The sequence below is a fragment of the Athene noctua genome, chromosome 27 (genome assembly GCF_965140245.1).
Source record: "Athene noctua chromosome 27, bAthNoc1.hap1.1, whole genome shotgun sequence".
NCBI lineage: Eukaryota > Metazoa > Chordata > Aves > Strigiformes > Strigidae > Athene > Athene noctua.
Window position 1 is genome coordinate 7,486,033 of NC_134063.1, and position 22,223 is coordinate 7,508,255.

At 54.2% G+C, this 22,223-nt stretch overlaps 1 protein-coding gene across 5 annotated transcripts in view; it reads left to right on the plus strand.

Annotated features, from left to right (window-relative positions):
• SBNO2 (strawberry notch homolog 2) overlaps nt 1-22,223 on the plus strand; it is a 61,399-nt gene that overhangs the window by 20,017 nt on the left and 19,159 nt on the right. For 3 of the 5 annotated variants that reach the window (XM_074928228.1, XM_074928229.1, XM_074928230.1), the window contains 2 exons: nt 1,003-1,126; nt 18,593-18,757. In XM_074928228.1, the coding sequence (XP_074784329.1) occupies nt 1,003-1,126; nt 18,593-18,757 (289 nt within the window). Of the gene's footprint in view, nt 1-1,002; nt 1,127-4,825; nt 4,880-11,233; nt 11,884-18,592; nt 18,758-22,223 lie in introns of those variants that run through there. The other 2 variants (XM_074928232.1, XM_074928231.1) reach the window with 2 other exon arrangements.

Consider the following 22,223-nt stretch of genomic DNA (forward strand, 5'->3'; position numbering starts at 1 on the left):
GGAAACCAGTCAGGTCGGGTGAAATGTTTGAGTGGTTCCAGCATGCAAACGTGTTGGGTGGCGATTGCCCAAGCGCCGAGTGCACGGCCCTGACGGGAAGGATTACGAAGCACATTCCTTGCTCCTGCAGGAGAGGGAAAGGGCTCGCCTGGCTAGGAGCGGAACCAGGAGACGGCTCTAAGGCCGGGCAGAGGCCGCTCCCGGGGAGGAGGAAGGGAACGCTCCGCTCCTGCTCCGAGGCAGCCGGCGCTGCGGGAAGGGGCCGGAGGACGCGCCGGCGCGTGCCCTGCTGGGAGGGAGCAGGCGCAGGCCTTCGCTTTTCTCACTTGTTGGTTCAGCAGAGATCTTGCTTTGTAACTTGGTACGGTCGGTTACATCCATAATTCATCTCTGTCTGGGCCGGTGGTTCAGTCTAGGGTTGCATGTCCCCAGCGCTGCCGCTTTTGTCTGGCCGGGAGCCGGAGCGGGGAGCGGCGACCTCCCGGCCGGGCTCTGCGGCGGGTGGGGTTTCCCTTCCCCGCCCTGCCACCTTTCAGGCCTCTTTCACTTTTATGGCCCAAACTAGCATTTGGGTGGGATATTTCCGTGAAACGTGATGCTTGTCCTTCTGGAGTGTGATTGTCACGTTCCATCACGCCCGTCAAGCGCTTGGCGCTGGGACATCGCAGAGGCTTCATTTTGCTTTGTTGTCAGGACTGGAACGTTATTTACTCCCACGGACCATTTTTATTAAATCCTCCCTGGTTTACACAAATTGCCAAGAATTGAATTCTTAGTACAGCTTTCCAGACTCTGACACTACTGAATCTGGGAAGTGGGATATAACGGGTAGATATATTATTTTGCCTAGATATCTCTTCTGGATAAATACAGCTTTTTTTTTTTTTTTTTTTTAATGTGTCACCCCATAGTTGCAGCTCCACTGCTGCTGCTGGAGTCTGAAGCAACCTGGGAAATACTCAGGACTGACAGGAAATAACTGCTTTTCCCATTTCCTTACAGGCAATATTTTAATTCCCCTCACGATTTTTATATGAATTCCATCAGCAGACCACATTTCTTGGATACAAACTATGCATCTGTGGACCCCACTGACTTCTTACCAAAAAATGGTGATTTTCCTCAGGTAAGTACATAGCTACTGATGGCTTGGGGGGAGAATGGTGCTTTATGGTGATGGGTTTTATTTTTCAGTATTGCCTTATTGAGGGGAAAGGAAGAGATGGGCAATATCTTAAATTTATCCAGCACCTGATGGGAGCTGGGTTCAGCTGGGATGGATTCTCTGACAACAGCAATTCAGAAGCTATCTGTTGGCTCGGTAGGAGCTTATCTGTGGTAAAATTGCTTCTGTCTTTTCAAGTGATGTTTAACAAACTGAAAGTGCATGGGAGAGTCCCGTTTGCAGGAGGTTGTAGGTAAGTGTGAATCGGAACGTGCTTCAGACAGTCAAATCATTTGTCTCTTGAAACACTCTTCACGGCGGCGTATGCTGCCTGTGCTTTCTCACTGATTGCAAGGGGTGCATTCCTGAGTGGTGGATATTTCGGGATTACATCGACTCGGTGCCTAGCAAACTGAGACTGGAGCCAGTTCCTTTTTTGCAGAGCTGAAGTGGGGGAGGACTGAGTAGTCCCCCTGTTTCATTCGGCATCTCTGGGGACCAGGAGGCATCCTCCTCTCGGGGCGGGCAGGAGCTCTTCCCACGGAGGTTCCGAAACGTTGCACGGGTTTTGGCAACCTCTCGTGATGAGGTTGGTCAGTGAAGACTGGAAAGCAGCTGATATGACAGAGCTGACCTGGAATAAAGAAGGGACTAGCTATATCCTGTCTAGGAATTAACATAGATATTATCGGTGTCTGGCTGTGTATGTTCTTTGCATTAGTGTTTCCCCCAGCACGGGAAGATCCTTAGTGGGCAGAACTGCAGAATGTCACCCTGCTCCGAGCTACCCAGGCAGCAGCCAAGCGGGATGAAGTCCCCAGTCTCGGCCCTCCCAGGTCAGGACGTCACGGCGGCGGTTCTCTGGTGAGGCGCAGGCGCCAGATGCAGTCCAGCCTCGGGTGGGCAAAGGGCCCAGCCCGCTGTGCTTCCAGAGGCACGGACGAGGAGGAGGAGGAGTGCAGACAGAGCTACAGAGCACCCCTTGGCTTCCAGGCTCTGTCCTGGACTGTTTGAGCAGACCCTCCCATCAGACAAGGGGCAGGGGAAGGAGCAGGGCTGTGTCAGGGACGGGCACGGGCTTCAAGCCACGTGCAGAGAGGCTTTTCTGGTTAGACGATGCTGCAGGGAGCTTGTGTTAGAAATTAGTGATTGATGATTTTATTTTTATTTTTTAGTAAGCTTGAGGTCTTCTAATGAGACCTGATTAACAGGTTGGTTGGGGGCTTATCAGCTGCTGGCAAATTGGACCTTCAAGCCTCAGGGGTGCTTGGAGGGTCTCAGAGGAACCTTCGAGGTTTGCAAAACCCCAGGCTCTCTTCAAAATCTTCATCTCTGTAAGTCAGACTTGTTTCACTAAAAGTATTTTTCTGGTCACAACAAAGCTCCCCAGCGGAGCCAGGCTTCCTCTGGGTGTGGGAACTGCACACAGCAGTGTCTGCTGCAGGTCTGTGTGACCTGCGGGCACCGGGGCACTGTTTGGGTGGTGACTGAGATGGAGCTGAGATCGGGTTTTTTCCTCCTTCTGTGTTCAGGTGAAGACTGACCTTTCTAGACGTTTCCTGAGTAATTCTAAGCGTGCCTTGCGGCGTCCCCCTGAGTTGCTGACCCAAGGGGTGAAGCGGGGCAGTACAGGTGCCCTCTGGGCTGGGCTTTCCCACACTGAGAAACCCTTCCCTGGGCCCCATTAAGCTGCTTGTGCTTTCAAATGTGTTTTGTTGTCAGTAACTGCTGAATGTCAAGACACTTACAAACAGAAACTTTTTGCTTCGTAATCTGTCTCTTCTTCCTGCGTGATTCATTAATTGATGCATCAGCAAATTGATGTATTTTGCCTCTTCTTGAGGGGGATGTGTTAATTCCCACCTCATTGTGCTTTTATTTTCTTGGTGTGGCTAAAGAGAGGTTTTGAACTTCCTCGGGGCTGTGATTTCTGCAGGTTTGGATTTACATGTGCCGGGGATTTGTGCTCTTTGAGGTGAGCTGCTGTGTGATAGTCCAAGTGTGAGCAGAGCCCACGCGAGTGCCTGGCCTGGCGCTGCGGGTCTGCTCCCTCACCAGCAGCTGTTGACCAGAGTCTTCTAACTGGATAAAACCAGATAAGTAAATGAGTCGTAATAGCATTGATCTTTGCCTCCTGCGGAATTAATTGCAGGAGGAATGAGACAGAAATGTGATCTCATCAACTTGTGGAAGCCATTTAACGGGCTGTGATGGGGAGAGGGAGAGGGGTCCTCTCCATAGGTCTCAGCTTGCAGGTCTGGTGTAGTTTGGCTGATGGATTTAACGGGAAAAGGGCTTAATTATTTTTTAACTTATGTATTTTCTAGTATCTAAGTGGTCGATCAGCTTCCTTCCCCTGCTGCATCACGGAAATTGATCTCAGCCGGCTTGGAAGATCAGATTTTTGGAGATCCTCTGTGAAAAGGAGATGCTTCTTTGTGTTGGTTAGGTGATAAGGGCAGGGGGGCCCCGAGACAAACCAGACACAAATGGCCTCAAATGATTTCCAGAACACGAAATAATTCCTGTGCCACTCTCATCCTGCTGGAGAGGAAGTGAGGGGTGGGAGCAAGGTGGTTGTAGGTGGTTTCACTTCTGCTTGGACTCTTCCTTTCCAAGCCAACTGTTGTGAGACTGCAGCTATTGCCATGTGCTTGCGAGGTTCTGCTTCAAGTATAAAAGCAACCAAGTGTCCTTCTCTGAATCGGACACAGCCAAGCCAGTTCTCTGACTTGGGTGTCGTACCACGTAGCAGCAGTTAGCGCCGTGTGGGTTCCCGTGAGGAACAGAGCATTCTTACAGGTGCCTTTCAGCCCCGGTTGGTGGCTGTCTGTAAGCCTTTGCACCCAGCGTTACCGCCTGGGGCTTTCTGGAGATTCCCACAGATAACCCAAGGCGGTGATGTGTCACCCTGTGTGCTCTCAAACTGAGAAGCCCTGAGTAAGACCTTTGTTGGAGCTCTGTTTTCCAGTCCGAAGGCGCTCTGGTGGTGTGGTACCTCGGAGGCATGGTGCCGGGCGTCAGGTGTGACAGTGCCCGTTAACGGGAGATAACGCCGGTGGTGTGTGCTCTGCTCTCTCTCGAGGAGGTGTTTCAGTCCTTGCTTGTCCTCCAGCTCAAAGGGCTTGTTCTGCTCAGCACGGAGCCAGATCCGCCCCTCTGAACACACGGCTTTTGGCTTCGGAGCTCTCTACACAGCTTGTTCCTCGTGCTCTTGTGTGTTAGCATGGAATAACCACTAACGTGGAAATCCATTGATAAAACCTCGGGCTTTCTGAACCACCAGTCATTGCTCATCTGAAGAAAAGCTGATGATATTTTCACAGGAGCCAGAATTAGACCCTGGATCTGGTAGAGCAGCAGGCACTTTACTGGAGCAGTGGCATCAGTCTGGAGTCATCCGGGAGCGTCCTGGAGCTTTTCCATCTCTTGCTTCAGCAGTATTTTCCACTTTACTGATTTCTTGCTGTCCCAGATGCCAATCTGTTAAATATTAACAATCTGCCTGGGAAGCTGAAACACTCGGGAGGTGTGGGAGCAGCCTGGGTGGTTACACCTTCCCAGGTGACTGTACAGGAAAGTACCTGTCTCTTCCACACTCGCCTGGTGCGGTGGTAGGAGTGCCAAGTCCCGTTAAACTTTGTGCTGTTCCAGCCATGCCAGACGGAGGGGTGAAAGCAAAGAGAGAACATGAGGAGCTTGCTGCACGCTTTGGTGAGAGATTCTTGGTTAAATCTGTAGTCCCTGGGCAGACAGGTAGACTGGGTGAGAGCTCGTGCTGGCTGCAGAGTGTTTATTCTCTCGGATACCAAAAGCCACAGCAGAGCTTGCAGTGCCCTTGGGTCGCAGCCTGCCCGATGCTGCCCCGGGGGGGCAGAGGGAGGAGGTGGAAGTGTCACCTCTGGTCTGGGGCCATGCTTTGCCATCCCTGCGTGTGATCTGACAGCGAGCGGGGAGCGCTGTCCCCCCAGGATGTACCCGCAGGCACCCCGGGACCCCGGCCTGGCCTCGGGGGGTGGAGGCGAACTGGAGGCAGTTTGTCTCCTTAAACAGTTTTCGAGGAATACCGAAAAAAGATTTAAAAGGTCTAAAGAGCAAACGACTGATGACTCTGAGGTATTTGTGTAGTAAACACTCTGTTGGTGGCGATGGCGGGAGGAGCGTGCGTGTGCCCTGGGGCGTGGGGCACTGGCGTTCCCCCAGCACTGGCATTTGCTCCCCCTCTCTTCTCGCCGTGTTTTGTTTTGGAGGGTCCTCAGCTGGACCTGCAGAGTGTAAAGCCTTTGCTGGCCTGAAGATGCCCTGAGTGGGAGTTGCCACATTTCCTAATTGCTCCGGGGATTTCTTTTTAGTTGAATCACTTACTGCTGCTGCTTGGGCCCGGTGAAGGGTGATTTCTGTGAGGATGGCTGGAGCCTGGCTGAGCTCTCTCTGCAGATTGGAGAAGGTGCTTCATTTGCGTGGTCAGAACAGCCTGATGTGAACTTGAATTTGCTTCCTCCACAATATTTTGGGGTTTTGGCTTGCTCTTGGGTGATTCATCCTTGCCGGTCTGTTGGCATTCTTTATATAAACAAATGGCTTAAACTGAGGTTTAGAAAACACTTACATGAGGCCATATTGGGGCCTGATAGTGTTTCTTGATCTTGGGAACCGTTGTCTTAAGCCAGAGTCTTGCCCAGACCGTGTGGTGTCATCTGCCTGTGGAAGGAGTCTCCTGCCTGCACACATGTACTGAGAAACCAGAGTCCTGGAGAGCAGCAGGGTTTGCTTCCCACCGCTTCCCTCGCTTCCTGCCCTTGCCTCCCCCGGCCTCAGGTGACAGGGAGTTGGAATCCGGTGATTTGTGCAGTAATTCTGCTGCAAATGGGTTTTTACCGTGTCGGGCTATCTTGTGTCACCGGTGGTAAGAGCTGTTAAGTGCCACATCAAAACACTAAATCCAGGAGGTTGAAGTTACGCTTCGGCATCTGCTGTCCCTCGGCAGGTGTGTGTCGAGCTGGGGTCTGTCCCCAGAGCTTTACCATAAAGCAGAGCAGCCTGCTCTAGAAAAGCATACCTGACACGTAAATACTTGCTGCTCTTGGCCACCACAGATTTCTCACTGTTCTGTCCTGGTTAGAATTACTGAAAACGCAACTCTGCCCGCTTCCTCTGAGCCTTTTGTTATCTGAAGTGGTCCTGCCTGTTTCTCATAACCAGCCTGTGTTTGCCTTTGCTCACCTTGGTTTAACTTGCTCCTTGTGGCTACCCAGAACAGGACTTTTCTGAACGCACAGAAGCCTCTTCTGACTTCCTTTGCCATGAGTTACACTCAGAAATAAACCCGACCTCTCGGCAGCGAGGGTGAGCAGCTCCCGTGGAGCGTGGAAGGTGTGGACGCGGCGGGGGGGCTCTGCAGAACCTCCAGCCTTTTCTCCGCAGTGCAGCAGCTCCACGTGTAAACGCTTTGGCAGGAAGCTCGGGTACCCTTTTAAAATCTGAGTTGTGCTTGGACTGGAGGAAGCAGGTCAGTGCAGATTGATTTTAGGTTGTGGGGGCAGGGAGGAGCTGGCTGCTCTCGGGTAGAGTCATTTGCAGTAATGCTGTAAAAATGCAGTTACAGCCTTGTTTGATCTGCGTGTGGTGTATGGGGGCTCTTGACCACACGTGTTAATCATAAACCAGCTCTTTTCCCTACCAGCCCCTTGCAATCTCCTATTAATCTTTCTTGTTAAAGGGGGGGGGGGGAGAAATTAACCTACTCTTAAAAAAAGTATTAATTTTTAAAAGTGTTTCAGTGCACAGAGCTGTGGTGATTTAAGAGAAATCAATGTAACAGTTATTAAATTATACGAAAGACTCGGTTCTGACTGAAATGAAGAGTTTCCTGGAATAAGAAACATCCTGGAACATCCTGTCGCTGTCCTGGAGTTACGTCTACAGGGAATACAGATACTAAAATCAATTTGAAGACAATTAACTGGCTCTGGTGCCTTGGAAGCGTTTTACGAACGAGTTGCTTTACATGCTCGTGCCTTTGTGTTTTGCACTGCAGGGTCGGGGTTCTGGCTGCCTTAGCGACACTTTATAAACCCTTTTGGTGAGATGCTCAACGCTTCAGGCCATGGTTTAGAAAAATGAAGGCCGCGATTATAACGGCTCACCTGAGCGGGTCACGGTGAGGCGGTGCTGGCGAGGCTGGCGTGGGCCCCCCGCGGACACGCGTGCAGGGCGCCGCCCTCGCCGGGGCTCCCCGCGCGGAGCTGAGCGAGAGTCGCCGCCGGAGGAGCCCGCGGGGCCGGAGCCTGCGGCTGCCTCCCTGGGAGCTGCCTGCGGGGGAACGTGCCGGAGCTCGGCCCGCGCAGGCCCCGGGTGGGGCTGCAGCCCCTCCTGCGCCGCGGGGTCAGCGCGGGTTCCCCGGCCGAGGGCTCCGTTCGCTCTGCCCGTCTGATTGAGCCACCCTGAGCCGGTGGCCCAGGAGGAGGGGACACATCTGGGACGCAGCTGGTGTTGCCGTAGAGCAGCGTCTCCTCGCTGTTGGACGGACCGTGCTTCAGGAGTAAACCTTCCCCCTCCGTGTGCAAGGGGAGCTCCAGGCGCTATTTCAGGTGGAGACACCTGTGGTTAAGTGAGAGTAATTCTGCTTTCAGGGCATAATTTGTTGTCAGTTGTGCTTGGCTGTGGATTGCAGGAGCCAGCCGGGATGCTCGTGGCTCTAGGGAGGGGTATGAGGGCCTGGAGGGCTCTGGCATCTCCCCCATTCCAGACTTGATAGTTTTTGTCGGCATCGCGACCTTCAGACGGGCGGGAGAGAGGGCAGGGCGCGCTGGAGAGCCGCCTCCTGACGTTCTTGGCAAGCCCTGTTCTCTGCCTCCTTCCCTTCATAAAGCTGACAAAAGCGGGAAAAGTACGGGTCTGAAACGCAGAGGGCTCTTAAAAAATGCTGGTAATATAATTTAATAGCAGACCACTGGGAGATGTTTTAAAAATAGACGCTTTAATTAAAAGCAGAATCAGCCTGAGTCGGTCTGATGGAGTGAGTTTGCCCGTCTCCAGCTCTGCCGGCGGTCACGGCGTGTCCTGCGCTCAGATCGCCCGCGGTGCCCCCGCAGCGTCGCCCAGAGCTCGTCTCCAGCACAGGCACCTTCAGACGTTTTTCCTTCCTTGGCCTCGCCTGTTCCTTGTTCCCCCAGTCGCAGCATCTCGCTGCCCGCTGCCGCACACGGCCTTCCTCCGGCTTTCGGGATCGCCTGCGAGAGTTCACCCTCTGCCTTTCCTTTAGGCTTCGTGAGTTTTCCTGGTTTCTCCTTATTTAAGGAGGAGCGCCAGCCTGGGAGTTCTCCTCTGCGTTTGCTCAGCAGCAGGCTGTCTCCTGGTCTTCTCCCCATTCCCGAACGCACGGCAATCGCTTTCCAGACCTCCAGTCCCTGAGGGAGCCGCGTGCTGGCAGGGCTCGCTGCTCCGGACACCCCCCTCACACACTGCTCGGGTTATAAAACACCCCCCGGCTGCTTCGTTGACCTTGTTCTCAGAGTCTGTTTTAAAAATAAACCGTTTGTGGTCTCAGCTCGTCCCAGCCTCCCGTGCAGTCGCTTGCCGTGCACCTTGCCTCCTCTCCCCCCTTTGGAGCCTGGAGCCGGGGCTGCCCCGTGCGCGCGGGGACGGCGCTGGGGTCCCAAACCGGCCGGCCGGCGGAGCTGAGCCTGCACCCGGCCGGGTGACAGCACCCCTGTCCTGGGCACGGGAAAGGCAGGCACGCTCCTCCAATCCTCTCCCGTCCCTCGCCCCTCTGCAGAGCCCCAGCCCTGTCAGGAGAAACAGCGACGTGCGGCCGGTCAGAATTCTCCCAGACCCGCGTTTCCAAGCGGCGTTGCTGCGCTGCCCCCGTGTCCCGTCTGCCCGGGCAGGACCCCGCAGCGCGGCTGGCGGGGACGTTTCGAGGCCTGGTGGCTTCTTTCACAAGTGTCCCCCCAGGTCAGGAGGCTGAGCCTGGAGTGTCCTGGGCCACGTCCGCAAACCCCGTCTTTGGCAGCTCGGTGTTTCAGGGGGTTTAGTCCTGAGCTCTGTAGTTGCGTGGGGGCGATGAGGTGCCGGGTGCCCCGTGCGGTGCGTCGGCCTGGACCGCTTCGTGTCTGCGCCCTCCTCAAAGGCAGCCCCAGCGCTTCGGGACGTGTCCTGTAGGTCAGTGCTGGGGGGGGAGAGGCTGCCCTGAAGGTTACCCAGCAAAGCAGCTAACTGCGTGGTACAGCGCAGCTTTTCCTGGAAGACGGTAAGTCAGTGTGAGTGCTGGAATAATTCCTCTTCCCTACCTCTGTCTGTCAGCACGTGCGTTCACGGATGAATTGTGGAGAGCAGAAATGCCGTGGCATGCCTTCTGCCCTAGACAGGTGGTTAAAATTCCAGGTAGTGGTTTCTCACTGGGTTATCTTATCTGTTGTGATTGTATTACTGTGGTCTTGCAAAATCAATTTAGCAGCCCTGGTTATCTATAACGATGTCATTCGTCTTGCTTCCTTTCGGCAGCCCGGTTTTTGTTGCCTACATTTTGCCCCATTTGTCCACTAACAGGAAGAGGAAATAAACCACCTGCTTCTTAAATGACGCATAAATAGCGAGACCTTGGTAGTCTTGGGCAAGAGTTTGTTGGTTTAATCAAGGTCACGCAGCAAGGCAATCACCGGTAGGTCACTAATTAAGACATTTCAAAAATGTATCATTAAAGCACCTATCCCAGGCTCCAGGGCACTACCAGCTATTTAATTGCAATCAAATTCAGATAAAACCAGCCGTGAAGAGTCTTTCTCCACCCCAGACCAGCTGCCCACAGAAACCAAACGCTGCATTTTCACTGCGGGTTCTGTAGCAGCGCTCGTGTCCCCGCTGCTCGCAGCCTTCCCCGGGGGGAGGTATGTGCTCTGAGAACAGGGGGGGCCCTGGAGATGCTGCCGGGCGGGGGCCACTGACTGCCCGTCCCTCGCCTTCCCTGGCCCTGGCTGCAGCCTGGGGAAAGGCGTTTTTCTTTCCCGTTTGCTCATCGGAAAAACTCTTCCGGGCTGCGGGTTTTGCACGATGGAACGCGGATCCTCGGTGCTAAGGGCCGTTGACGTGTCCGTGCCCGTGGCTGGGCGCTGCAGCGGTGGTGCCATGCGCCCAGCTGCCCAGGCAGGTGAGCCTGGCGCGGGTTTGCGTCCTGCCGGGGGTTTTCCAGCCCCAGGACCCAGCGTGTCTCGCGTGCAGGGGTTGGTCCTCCCTCCTCACCCCACGGGGTGAAGCAGAACTGGTTCTCAGTGGGGCTGGAGAACATCTCCTTTTCTGCTCTCATCCCTTGCAGCCCTGGTAGGGGCTTTGCTGTCTCCTGTCGCTCCAGCGTTTTGTTTTCTGAGAAGTGCCTCGACGTGGGATTTTCCAGCAGTTCTCGGCACGAGTTCCCAGGAGCACTTGCCCCGGGCGCCAGCTCGGCCGCGGAGCAGCGAGGAGCTGCCTCTGGCCCGGAGCCGAGCCCCGGCGGGCTGGCAGCCCCAAGCAGGGCCGCGGGGTCGCCCCTCTGCCCGCCGTAGCCCCTCTCCCTGCCCTCCCGCGCTCGGCCGGGCGCCCAGCGGAGCAGTGACCAGCCCGGGCTGGGCCGGAGCAGCCCGGGGGCTCTGCCCGGGAGCTGGGGGGGGACTTGCCCCACGGCCAGAGCCCGGCACCGGCGCTGCCGCAGCTCTGCCAGGGGGAAGCTAACGGGAGCCTCTTGCACCCAGAGCAGAGACTCTCTCATGGTTTTTCTGCAGGGCAGAGGGTGCTCTGGCTGATTCCCTTCTCCTTCAGCCTCGGCCGTGCTGGAGCAGGCCTTCCTCAGCTAACCGTGACCCAATCCCTTTCAGATGCCCCTTTCTGGTGCCTTTTTCTCTTCCCCCCCCGAAATTTTGCATATTTCTGTTATCAAAATTGTTAAAATTGAAAGGGAAGGCCTTGGAAAGAGAAGGCAGTGTTCCTGGACACTGAGAAATAACAATGATAAAAGAAAGTTAAAAGGGCGACTCCTTTTTATTTTCCGATTGCAGCGTTTGGGGAGGGGCAGATACTGAAGACAAAAGAAAGCACATGGCTCTTGGGGGGGGGACACGGGACAACTTGTGAACACTTTCCATAGTCTGTCTGGGTTTGACCCCTTGGCCTGAGCCCCCCAGCTCGGGAGGGCGGGAGCTGCCAGCCCCGCGCAGGCCTGCCTGGGGGCACCCGCGGGGCTTGGGTGCCCGAGCCGGGCTCCTGCCGGACCTCTCCCGCCCGGCTCTGGCCGCCGCGGCGCGCAGCTTTGTTTACAGTGTATCTGTGGTTGAATTACACCACGTACAGTAATTCTCATCGCATTGCCAGTAATTTCACTGACTTACCAAGCAGGCATCATTTCCTGAAAGTCAGCCCCTGTACTTAGAGGAAGTAAGAGCACTCTCCTTCGTGACTAAACACTATATGCAAATTTCCAGAGGCTCAGGACAGACGCACTGCATGGCTGTCCTTTTTTCCTCCATTTTCACCCCTGTCTTCTGCATGTTAATTTTTAAAAACCCTTGATGAGCTCTCTCCCTGGTGGTTGCTGCTGTCACGGTCATGAATGAAGACCTTTCTCCATTATATACTGAAAAATCTCCCCTTACTGCTTCGTCCGCGTCCTGCTCTGCCGACAGCAAAGCGAATGCTGGTTTAAAATGTCCCAAATGCAGTTCTGGCTAAAGTTCCCATCTCTCTACAAGGTAATGCCTGGTTTTTCTTTTTTTCTCCTCCTTGGAGTTCCTCGTGTGTTTTCTTTGTGAGGGTGGCCAGCTCCAGCTGCTCCCCGGGCTCGTGTCCCCCCGCGGTTTTGCAGTGGGAGCCGAGGTTTAGGGGGGCTCGGCGCGGGGCAGCGGGGGCGCTTACGGTGCTGAACGGGGGGGCTGTGTTTTGCTGAAACGTGTGTTACTCGGGGACTGTTCCTGTCGGTGAGAACGTGGTCACTGACGCTGAAACTCGGAGGAAAAGGAGCTGTGTGGAGAATTGATTCGTGTGTTTATGTCGTTGTAATGGCTTTCGGGAGTTTTATTTTTAAACCAGATGCTGGGTGCAAGGAAAACGCTTCCCAGCCGGCGCACTGAACCCTTCAGACTGCAAGTTTATTGCCTCAGATTTAGAAAGACTTTGGGGTTTGGCAGCTAAAAGATTTTTGTTTGGTGATCGACTGCTTACATTGCAGCTGTTAATTCTTGATTCTGTCTTTCCTGAAACGTAATTTGTTTCATCTGTGATTTTTGAGATGCCAAATCTTTCTTGCCTGGCAGTGTAGCTTTGTGTGTGGATATCTGTGTGTGGATATCTGTGTGTGAATATAAATACAGACACATTTTGGGTTTGTATTTTTTTTTTTAAACCCCTACCAACTCTGTGCTATGTAGTGGAGTAACAGATAGTTGCTGTGCAGGAGTATTTGTTTCCTCTGTGTCTGGACTGTGAGCAAATAAACCATTTATATTTGATGGCTTGATGGCTGAAAATATTTTTAGGATGCATACTCTTTCTCTATTTAGTCTTCACCTGTTCTTTCATTATTTTTAACAAAGACTTTGTTTTGACTAAAGGAACTGAGCTGTTTCTAGTGACTGAGAGAAGGAGGTCAGGGGTTTGGGTTGTTTTAACCCTGTTTTTTTTCTGACCTTTTCCAGGGAGTTAATTCTTGGGTTTGATAACTTTTCTGTTGAGGAATCGCGATAGAAATACTGTGTGCTGTAGTAGCACTGGCTGGCGATTCTCCACGCTGGTGAGACCCCCCTGCAGTGCTGTGTCCAGCCCTGGGGTCCTCAGCACAGGAAAGACACAGAGCTGCCTGAGCGGGGCCAGAGGAGGCCCCGAGGATGGGGGGGGCTGGAGCACCCCGCTGTGAGGACAGGCTGAGAGAGCTGGGGGGGTTCAGCTGGAGAAGAGAAGGCTCCGGGAGACCTCACTGTGCCCTTTCAATGCTTGAAGGGGACTTAGAAGAAAGATGGGGACAAACTTTTTAGCAGGATCTGTTGCAATGGGACAAGGGGTAACGGCTTTAAACTAAAAAAGAGTCGATTTGGACTAGGTACAAGGAAGAAACTTTTTACAGTGAGGGTGGTGAGGCCCTGGCACAGGCTGCCAGGGGAGGCTGTGGCTGCCCCCTCCCTGGCAGGGCTCAAGGCCAGGCTGGACGGGGCTTTGGGCAACCTGGGCTGGGGGAAGGTGGCCCTGTCCGGGCCAGGGGGTGACACTGGGTGGCTTTAAGGCCCCTTCCAAGCCAAACCAGTCTGGGATTTGCACTCCCAGTTTTGAGGTCCGGCAGATGGCTGTCATTGATTTCTCGAGTTACTCACTGGAGCGTCCAGGCAAAGATTTGTGATCCTCTTGTTCTAGTAGACGGATGTTGATCAACCTCAGTGTAAAACCAGAACACGCTGGCGAGACCCACAGCTGTCAGCTGTGTGTAGCCTCTGTGTCGGCGGGCTCTTGACCCCTCGTAAAATTCTCCATCAAGTGCTCACCCTGTTGCGAGGGAATCGCCCTTTTGCCATTTTGGAGCAGCTTCTATAAACCTCATCTCTGACTCGGGCGGTTAGTTCTGAACCGTGTTTTCACAGCAGACTTCAAGGTCTCTGTGTCCGTCCTGTAACGGGAGAAGCTGGGAAGGGTCTCAGCTCTGAGCTGCAGCTCTCGGGGTCGAGATCTCCGTGGTTGTGCTTGGCCCAGGTGTTTGCTGGTGCGGGGGGTGTTTAAGGGGCTGAAGAGACGGAGGCCGGGCAGGTCCACCGGCCCCTGCGGTCAGATGCCCCTCCAGGGCTGCTCTGCACTGTGCTGCCCGGGTTTTGGTTGCAGGCTCTGCTAAATTGGAAGGGGGGAAGAAAAACTATCTGAAAAACCCAACCAACTTCCCCCCCAAAACAAATAGCCTAATTCCAGAAATAAGATTTACGTAAAGAATGGTTGCAGAACAGTGTTTGAAATGAAGATCCTGCCTTGCGGGTAAGTGCCATCTGCTGCAGAAGTTGGACTTCCAGTGAAACATCAAAAAGTGCTATTACTGTAAAAACTTCTTGCTTCCAATGAGAAAATTTTAAAATTCTTATTAATCATTCTTAACCAGGGACAGAATAAGTCACTTCAAATCCTGAGCCTCAGGCAGGTGCCCGCTGCGGAGCAATTTCGGGGCGCTCGGGGGGCAGGAGTGGCACCTCCCCGGTGCGGGAGCCGGTGCGCAGCCTCCGCTCAGTTCCGCGCCCCTTCCCGGCGCTCGTGGCACCCGGCACCTCCTCCCTCTTCGTGGGTTCTCGGCCCGTCTCCTCTACCCTTGACGTCACCATCTCGTTTCCAGGTTCTGTCCGTGTGTCGGGGCCGAGGGTCTGCTCTGGCCGGGACCGGCTGCGGGCGGTGTCAGAGCACCCGTGGGTCTGGCGGCCGCTTCGCCCCGTGGGGGAGAGGTGCCCTTTGCTCCCTCGGTTATTTCAGGAGCTGGAGGTTTAGTGGTGATCCATCCTCCCTTCCCTTGAGGAGACAGGTACCTGCCGCTGTTGCTCCGTGCAAGCAGCGGGGTGATTAGTCACGCCGTGGTTTATAATGGCCCAGGTTGTAGTTACCAGCAGGGCCTCGCAGTAAGCAATTACACTGCAGTTTGTGTCAGCCAGGCTGAGGTACGGGGGTGCCCTGAGCTCCCCAGGGCCGGGATCTGGCACGTTGCTACCTTCAGTGCTCTTTAGATAATGTCATGAGGTGAAACAAATGGGAGCCTCTGAAAGTCCGTGACTAATGCCTCGTAACGCTGCGAGAGGACGGGATCACTGCAGTCATTTCCAGAACCCTCCCTCGGACTTGGAGGCCGATTTCCTCTTCCCCATCTCAGGCCGGTGCCCCGGGCAGAGGGAGCGGTGGTGGGCTGGAGGGGCCGGGCGCGGGGAGGTGGCGCTTGCCGGGCTGGCTGGGTTGTGTTGGTGCCTCCGGTCCCACCCGGCCCCTTCCTGTCCGCGGGACCCTGGGGTGCAGCGGCCGCTCCCCTCTGCAGCCTCCCCGCTGCCTGTTTGCAGACGTTTTCTCCTGAGCCGACGTCTGTCGGTGGCGTTCACGGATGAATAAAACTGCCCTGAAGGGTCTCCCCGAGGCTCAGTGCTGAGACTGGGATCAGAGACCATCCAGCTCCTCGAGACGCTGCTGCCTCTGTCCTCGGGTGGTGAAACCCTCAAGTGAAACGCTGTCAGTTAAATGCCAAAATGGATCCGTGTAACAAAGTTTTTCATAATGAAAAGAAAAAACCCAAACCAACAGCTAAACGAAGGTGGGTTTGTCTTGCAGCTCCAGCCTTTTGCTTTAGCTCGCCCTTGTCTGCGGCGTGGTGTCTCCCAGGCCCGCCTGTCCCTGAGAGAGGAAAAACGTGCTTCTCCTCTCAGCGTGCAGACTAGAGAGTTGCCTTTCGTCTTGTAGATTTAAAATCGAGGATGCTGATGTCTCCTCTTGCTTGTTGTGACTAGGAACCTCCTCGTGCGGGCTGAGCTCTCAGGGCTTGTTGGGAGCGAGCCCCTGCCCGTGGCACGGCGGGTGACCCGTGCGTGGTGGCCAGGCCCCAGATGTGCTGGTTTCAGGTTTGTGTTCAGCATCTCCCCAGGTGCCTGTGAAAGCAGCAAGTCTGGGTCTGGGGACCGGGCGCTCAGCCAGCCGTGGCTCACTGCGTGCGGGCGAAGCCCTCGGAGCGTCGCGGAGTTCAGGTGGGAGAGTTGTAGATCCAGGGCCACCTCGGGAGCCCTTTGTGTCACCATGTTGCGGTGGGTGCGTAAAGAAGATAATAGTTGTTGTTTCTGGTGCTGGGCTTCGAGAGTAACTTCTTCAAAGCAATTCGTGGGAGCCTCTTGATATCGGTCTGTATTTACCCTCTGCGCAGCGTTGGGGCTGTCAGACACACCAGGTGAGGTTCCAGCTGCTGCGAGTGGTTTGGCTGCTGTGCAAGGCCGGCGTGTGCGGTACCGGAGCGGGCTGTGAGGGAGCAGACTGTCTGCCTGCCCGTCTCTCTCCCTCCTTTCTGGGAATGGCCAGAAGAGCTGCTACGAAATGGATCTAAAGTGTTTTGTAACAGGTGTAATACAAAAAGAGTAGTGTTAGGTTAATCTTGAGAGTTGTTAAACTCTCTTCCTAAGCCACAGCAAACCCAGACGTCCCTGCTCTCCGCTTTACCCATGTCCCAGTTGCATCTGGAGGTGTGGTGGCACCAAAGCGTAGATCACGGTGACAGTCCTGAGGCTGTTGAACTCCTGCACTGCTCGTTCTTGGGATCGGGAGTCCGGAGGAAGAGGCAGAAGGGTGGGGAGGACCAGGGGAGATGACGGCTTGTGGCAGCAGCGCAGTGGTTCGAGGTCATCAGTGAGCGTCTCCGCAGAGGACTGGAAGGTTGAGAGAGGCTACAGATCTTGGGAGGTGGGACATAATGGGAAAAAAAATCTCAGTAGCATGAACAAGCTTATCTTGAATCCCCACCGAGTGCCCGTACAGGGCTCCGGGTCGGGAGCTTGAGGCCGTGGCAGGCAGGGTGCTGCAGGGTGCACGAAAGGCCATACTTCTCCTACTTTCTCAAGTGCGAAACAGAGTCGCAGTTCCAGAGATCACTTAGTTCCGAGATGATAAATCTAGGTGCCAGCTTCAGTCTCTGGAAAGCCTTGGTTTCTGGGTAATCCTGAAATAGCCACAGAAGTGTCAGAGTCAGAGCGGCGCGGGAAGCGCTGCCCGTCCGCCGCGGCCTCACGCGTCAGCACCCGCCCGCGGCGCGGCAGGAGGGTGTCCCGCAGGCAGGGCCGCCCCGGTAGCCCAGCCCCGGAACGGCCCTTCCTCCTCAGGCCCTTGGGTCCCCCCAGCTGGTGTCTGAGAGTGAGAACCCCACACCTGCCATCTGTTACCGCTCGCCTGCGCCTCGGCTTTGGCCTGGAGATTCTCGGGTGCCGAAGGAGACGTGGCTGGGGAGAGGGTGAAGGGAGCGTGTCCCGGCGGTTTTAAACCCTGCAAACCTGTAACTTCTGATAGCGGTCGGGGGAGTCTGACCCAGCTCTTGGCCTGAAGCCCTTAGGAATAGCGCAGGCAGGCTCAGCCGTTCGTGATTTTATGTCAGGCAGGGCTAAGTGACTTTTAAAAATCTTTGGCTGCCTTTCTGCCTTGTAGTAGGAAATGGGCCCTTAACTGGAAATGAGCAGTGATTTCTCCTCCTATCAGACACTGTGGCTCTCCTGGCAGCCGCGCTGCGGTGTTATCACACTCATTTGGTTATCTGGCCTAGCGCAGAGCTCGGGCTGCCTCTGTGCTGCCAAACCCGACCCTCGTCGAGAGCCACAAAACGGATTTGTGTTGGCAGAGCCCTGCGGGGCACCAAGACAGACCTGTTGCTCTGTCTGCTGATCCCCCGGGCCAGAGGCCTGTCTCCAGCAGGAGCTCTGCGCTGCGGCCTGGTGCTTGGAGGTCCATTGCTCTTCAGTAACCAGCAAAGTTCTGCTTTGAAAGAGTTTGGAAGCGGTGTTCGGTGTGGAAGGAGAGCGGAGGGGATGCGGTGGAGGCAGAGAAGGTGCGGTGACCTGTGCCAGAGCTGAGGTGGGAGAGTAAGAGCAGCTTTGCGGCTTTTGGTTCTTGGCACCTGAAATTTGAAAAACCAGAGAAGGAATTGGTGGTAGGGAGGGGCTTGAAGGCTCTTTCTGAGCTGGAGTCCGTGTGACTCAAACCAGCATCATCACTGGGTTGGCACAAAATAAAACAGTTTTAAGCCATCTCAGCACCAGAAAAAGAGCAAGGGCAGAGCCTGATTCTCGTCACTGAAGCACATTCTCTTCTTGTCCGGACTGCGGCACGCCCTTGGGAGAAGGATTGGTAGATTTGCCAGGATTTATCTAGATGCAAATCCAGATGACACTAGCGCTCCTTCCCCCTGCCTCTGGCAGCCTCGTTTATACAGAACCTGTCATAAGGAGACTGATTTTTTCCGAAGCCTCCAGGTATTGCTGTGGTATAAATTGCAGTTAAACAGCTGGGTCATTATCAGGGGTAGCGGGTACTCCATGGGCTTCTGTGCATGAATGAAATACTTGAGCACTTTGGGCCTTAGGCTGAAGACTTTTTACACCTCAGTGGTCTTTTTAATCAAATAGAAAGTTGAGGTGACTGAAGTCTTGTTGAATTCTCCTCTTTCTTCCGCTCCCCTCTCCATAAAGACACGCAGTCGAGTTAGTCCTGAACATGTACCGGCACTTCTGTCCGGTCAGTGATTTTCCTTTTTGAAGAAGCAGCTGCTTAAAGCATGTTCTCATTTACAAGTTAATTTCTAAGTTTTGTGGAGCATGAAGTAACGGAGCTGCTCATTTAATAGCAAGAAATTAAAACTTCCTGGGGGAGTTGAGGCGGGAGATCTCAGGTCTTCTCATCCTGCCTCCTCTAACTCTGGTCACTTGTCCGTTTCAGGATTCTTCGTACCTCGATGAGCTCTCCAACAACAACTCCCTCTTCTCGTCCCCCGCGGATTCCCTCTCGGACATCGCGGATCCGAAGGACTTCTTGCCTGCCGATAGTCTGAACCATGTGCCAACACTGTGGGATGTAAACACGCCGCAGCAGAACCAAATAGAGGTACGGGCTGCTCCTCTTCATCCTCCCCATCAGACAGTAAATACCTCAGGCTTCATCCTGTGGTGTTTTCACCAAGGAATTAAGAATTCCCCACAGGGGTGAAGTTGCAGTGTGCAATTATTCTGGTAATGCCAACTTCACTTGAGGAGGGAGGGGTGAAGTGATTACGCATCCTTTGTTCTCCTGGAAGCAGGAGGGAACCCGCACATCCCAGAGGGGTGCGTGTGCTCTCGCAGAGCTCCTCTTCTGACAGCTGTGGCAGGGGGCGCATCTCCGGGAAGACGCGTCCCTAAAATATTCAGCAGGTCTGGGTGGCCTGTGACAGGCGCTCAGGGGTGCTGAAGAGATGAACTCCAGGAGAAACACGGTGGTTGAGGTCATTAACTGTCCCCAGCACCAGCAGCCTCCATTTGTTTATTCTCCATGGCAAATATTTTAGTAACAATGACTAAAAAACAAAGTCTGTCTCAACTTAGGACTAACCATTTGTGTTTACTTTGTGAGTCCAAGTCCCTGCAAGCTTTTACATCTCAGAGTTTTCCTGGGCGTGTGATCTCCTGGCAGTCCCACGGCAACACGTGCTTCTGTGCGTTTTTACCAGCCTTCTGCCATCTGTTTCCCTTCATCTCTTGGGCCCGATTACGCACTATTGCACAACCCAGATCAGTCACTACGTAGCCACCGGCTCCGGCTGTTGGTGGAGCCGCTATCACACACGTCTACTGGGTCTCTGGATCTCGGCTCTCGCAGCAAATGCCCGGCCATGCAGTCGGTTCCCTTCGTAGGTTGTTCTCTTAGGAAGACTGTGGGGGAAAAACATTCACGGGGAATGTTTGCCAGATGCCAGGCGGGAGTCTGGCATGCCTCAGCTTTAGTCACTGTTGTATTTTGAGGTTCTGTTGTGTTTAGAGGCAGCGTTTTGCAGTCGGTGGTGTGTCTGACTGCATTGCCGTGAAGAAAGCGGCTGTTTGTCACAGCTTGGGAGGAAGAGGTTGGCAGCAGCTGCGCTTTGAGCTGCTGCTGCTGGGGGGCTCGGGGGCAGCTGGATGCTGGGGGAGCGAGTTGGTGGCGAAGGTGCCTGGCCTGGCGCTTGGGGCATCAACGCTCCTCCCTGCTTTGCGTTTCCTGGGAGACCTCGGGCCATTCCTGCAGGTCCTCAGATCAGAGCCCTGAGCTCCCGCTGAAATCCCCGAGATCTCCTCACCTTCACAGGCCTTCGCAGCGTCGCCCTGGCCCTCAGCGTGGCTGTAACGGGAGGCAGAGCGTGGCTGCCCTTCCTCCTGCAGGTAAATGTGTTGGAGATCCAGGGCCACGCCGCTGCACGGGCAGCCCACGCAGTCCGGTAACTTCAGACCAGTTTGAACTTGAAGTTGGAGACAGCAGGAAGAGCACTGAGCTATTTGAGCCGAAAAAGCAGCTGAAAACATCACAGGCTTGTAAACTGGATGATTTAAAAGTGCTAGAAAACAGATACATCCCCCAAGACAGAGAAGGCATGTGGTTTATTACTCCTAGTCCCCAGTTATTGGGTTTTTATGTCATGGCCTAAATCGCTACAGAAGTCGTTCTGTGCTGTCCTGTTCCTGAACACGTGGACCCTGCTCAGAATACTCGATGCCCGAAGAAGTTTGTAGTTTTGTATCTGTGGGGCGCAGGGCAAGAAACCGACTGGGAAAAGCTGTTCTAAATCCAGCGTAAAGAATGCCAGTGAGAAACAAACAGGCGTGGTGTGAGTGTGAGAGCAGCTCGTGTGCCCGGAGCAGCCGCCCGCCGGCGCTGGGCTGCGCGGAGCTCCGCACCCCCAGGGCACCTCGGCTGGGACACGGGCCATGAGCTCCTGGGGACTCCATTTATAAATTACTTCCTTTCGAAAGGAATATCTAGCTATTTTAAGTGTTGTCTCATCTGCGTTTTCTGAATACAGAGGTGTGTGGGGGTGTTTCGGTTGCTTTTTCTGGTGTGGGGTTGGTTTGTTGTTTTTTTTTTTGTTACTGAGTTTGACATTTCCTGATGAACTGTCAGTTAAGTACATCCTAGTCAGGAGATTTCAGTTTCGTTTTTGTGTGGGAGGTGGTAACTCGCAGGACACTAGATAAACAGATTGTCAGATTGACTCATGATCGGCAACTGTTTTATTACCTGAATTTCAAATATGGGTCTTTTGTTGTTGTGAAAGGCGGCGAACAAGTGACCTGTTGCAAAATCTCAAGGCAGTGCCCAAGAAAAGGTTCCTCCCCGTAACGTTCAGTGCAGGACAGAGGCTTTGCTGATATCCTGCACCAACACACAAGCAATTGTAGATAATCTCTCCCTGTCCCTCCCCACATCGTTACACCACCGTGATTTTCCATAAAACTGTGGGAATTCGGGCTTTTGAGCAGCCAGAGCAGTTACGGAGCTACAGTACAAACCCGAGAGCAGCCCAGGAGCTGCCGCCGGGCTCCGTCCGGGGCCGGCAGCTGGGGCTGTGCTCGGCCTCTCCCCAGCAGCCACGGGCCGCCTCGCACGCTGTCAGCGCTCCAGTTCTTCCAGAATTCCAGTCCCAGAGATTCAGGCGGAGCAAAACAGCAATACCTGAACAGCTTCACGGGGGAACCTGCCTGAGACCCGCGGGCAGAGCCCGGGTACAGGAACAGCCGTGTACCTTGTGCTCCTTAAAAAAACAACCAACCATCTTCTGTTGTGCAGCAGTTTGAAGACGGGGTGTGAAAAATCCTCTATCCCTGCTTTGGCTTTGCCCTTCCTTCCACCAGGTGCTGCCAGCACTGGGGAAATGGGTGTTGAGGAACGGGGAGGGTGAAGCTGGAGAGGAGCCGCCCGGCGAGGCTGCGCCCTGCGGAACCTTCCGGGCTCGCTGAGAAGCTCTTGGTCTCGTGCTGAAGCTTTAGGTGGAGAGTTTGTGACTGAAGAGGAGATGGCTGGAGGCAGAGCTGCCTTCGTGTGCCCACCTGGGGAGGGCTGTTACCCGGCGAGAACGGAGCCCTACAACGTGTTGGCTTGTTTATCGTTTCAGGAGCAGGCACGGAGGGAAGAGCTACTACACTGAAATATTTACAGGGGCTAGCAGACAAAACACACTTGTTTCATTTGTAATGAAGTTGTGAAATACCTTTTAAAAATAGTTCATGTAATCCATTGTGTTTTCTCGCAACCATCTCACAAGTTCACAGTGTTTTTAAGGTTCAGGAAGCAAAGCCCTGCCTCTGAAGCCTGTAGCTAGAATTTTTGTGAGCTGCTGATGTAGTTTTTTTTCTAACTCACTCACAGCACTTTGAAAATGTGAACACCCTTCTCCTAGCTCAGTACGTAGGGAATGAATTTATGCAGAATTTACGAATTCATGCATCTGGCTTCTCAGCCAGATGTGACTGTTTCTTTCCCATGGAGGTCACGGCAAGAGGGGGCAAAACGGAGAATAAGGCAAAGGGGTGAAAATGGAGTAAGGCTGAGTCTCTCCTGCTTACAC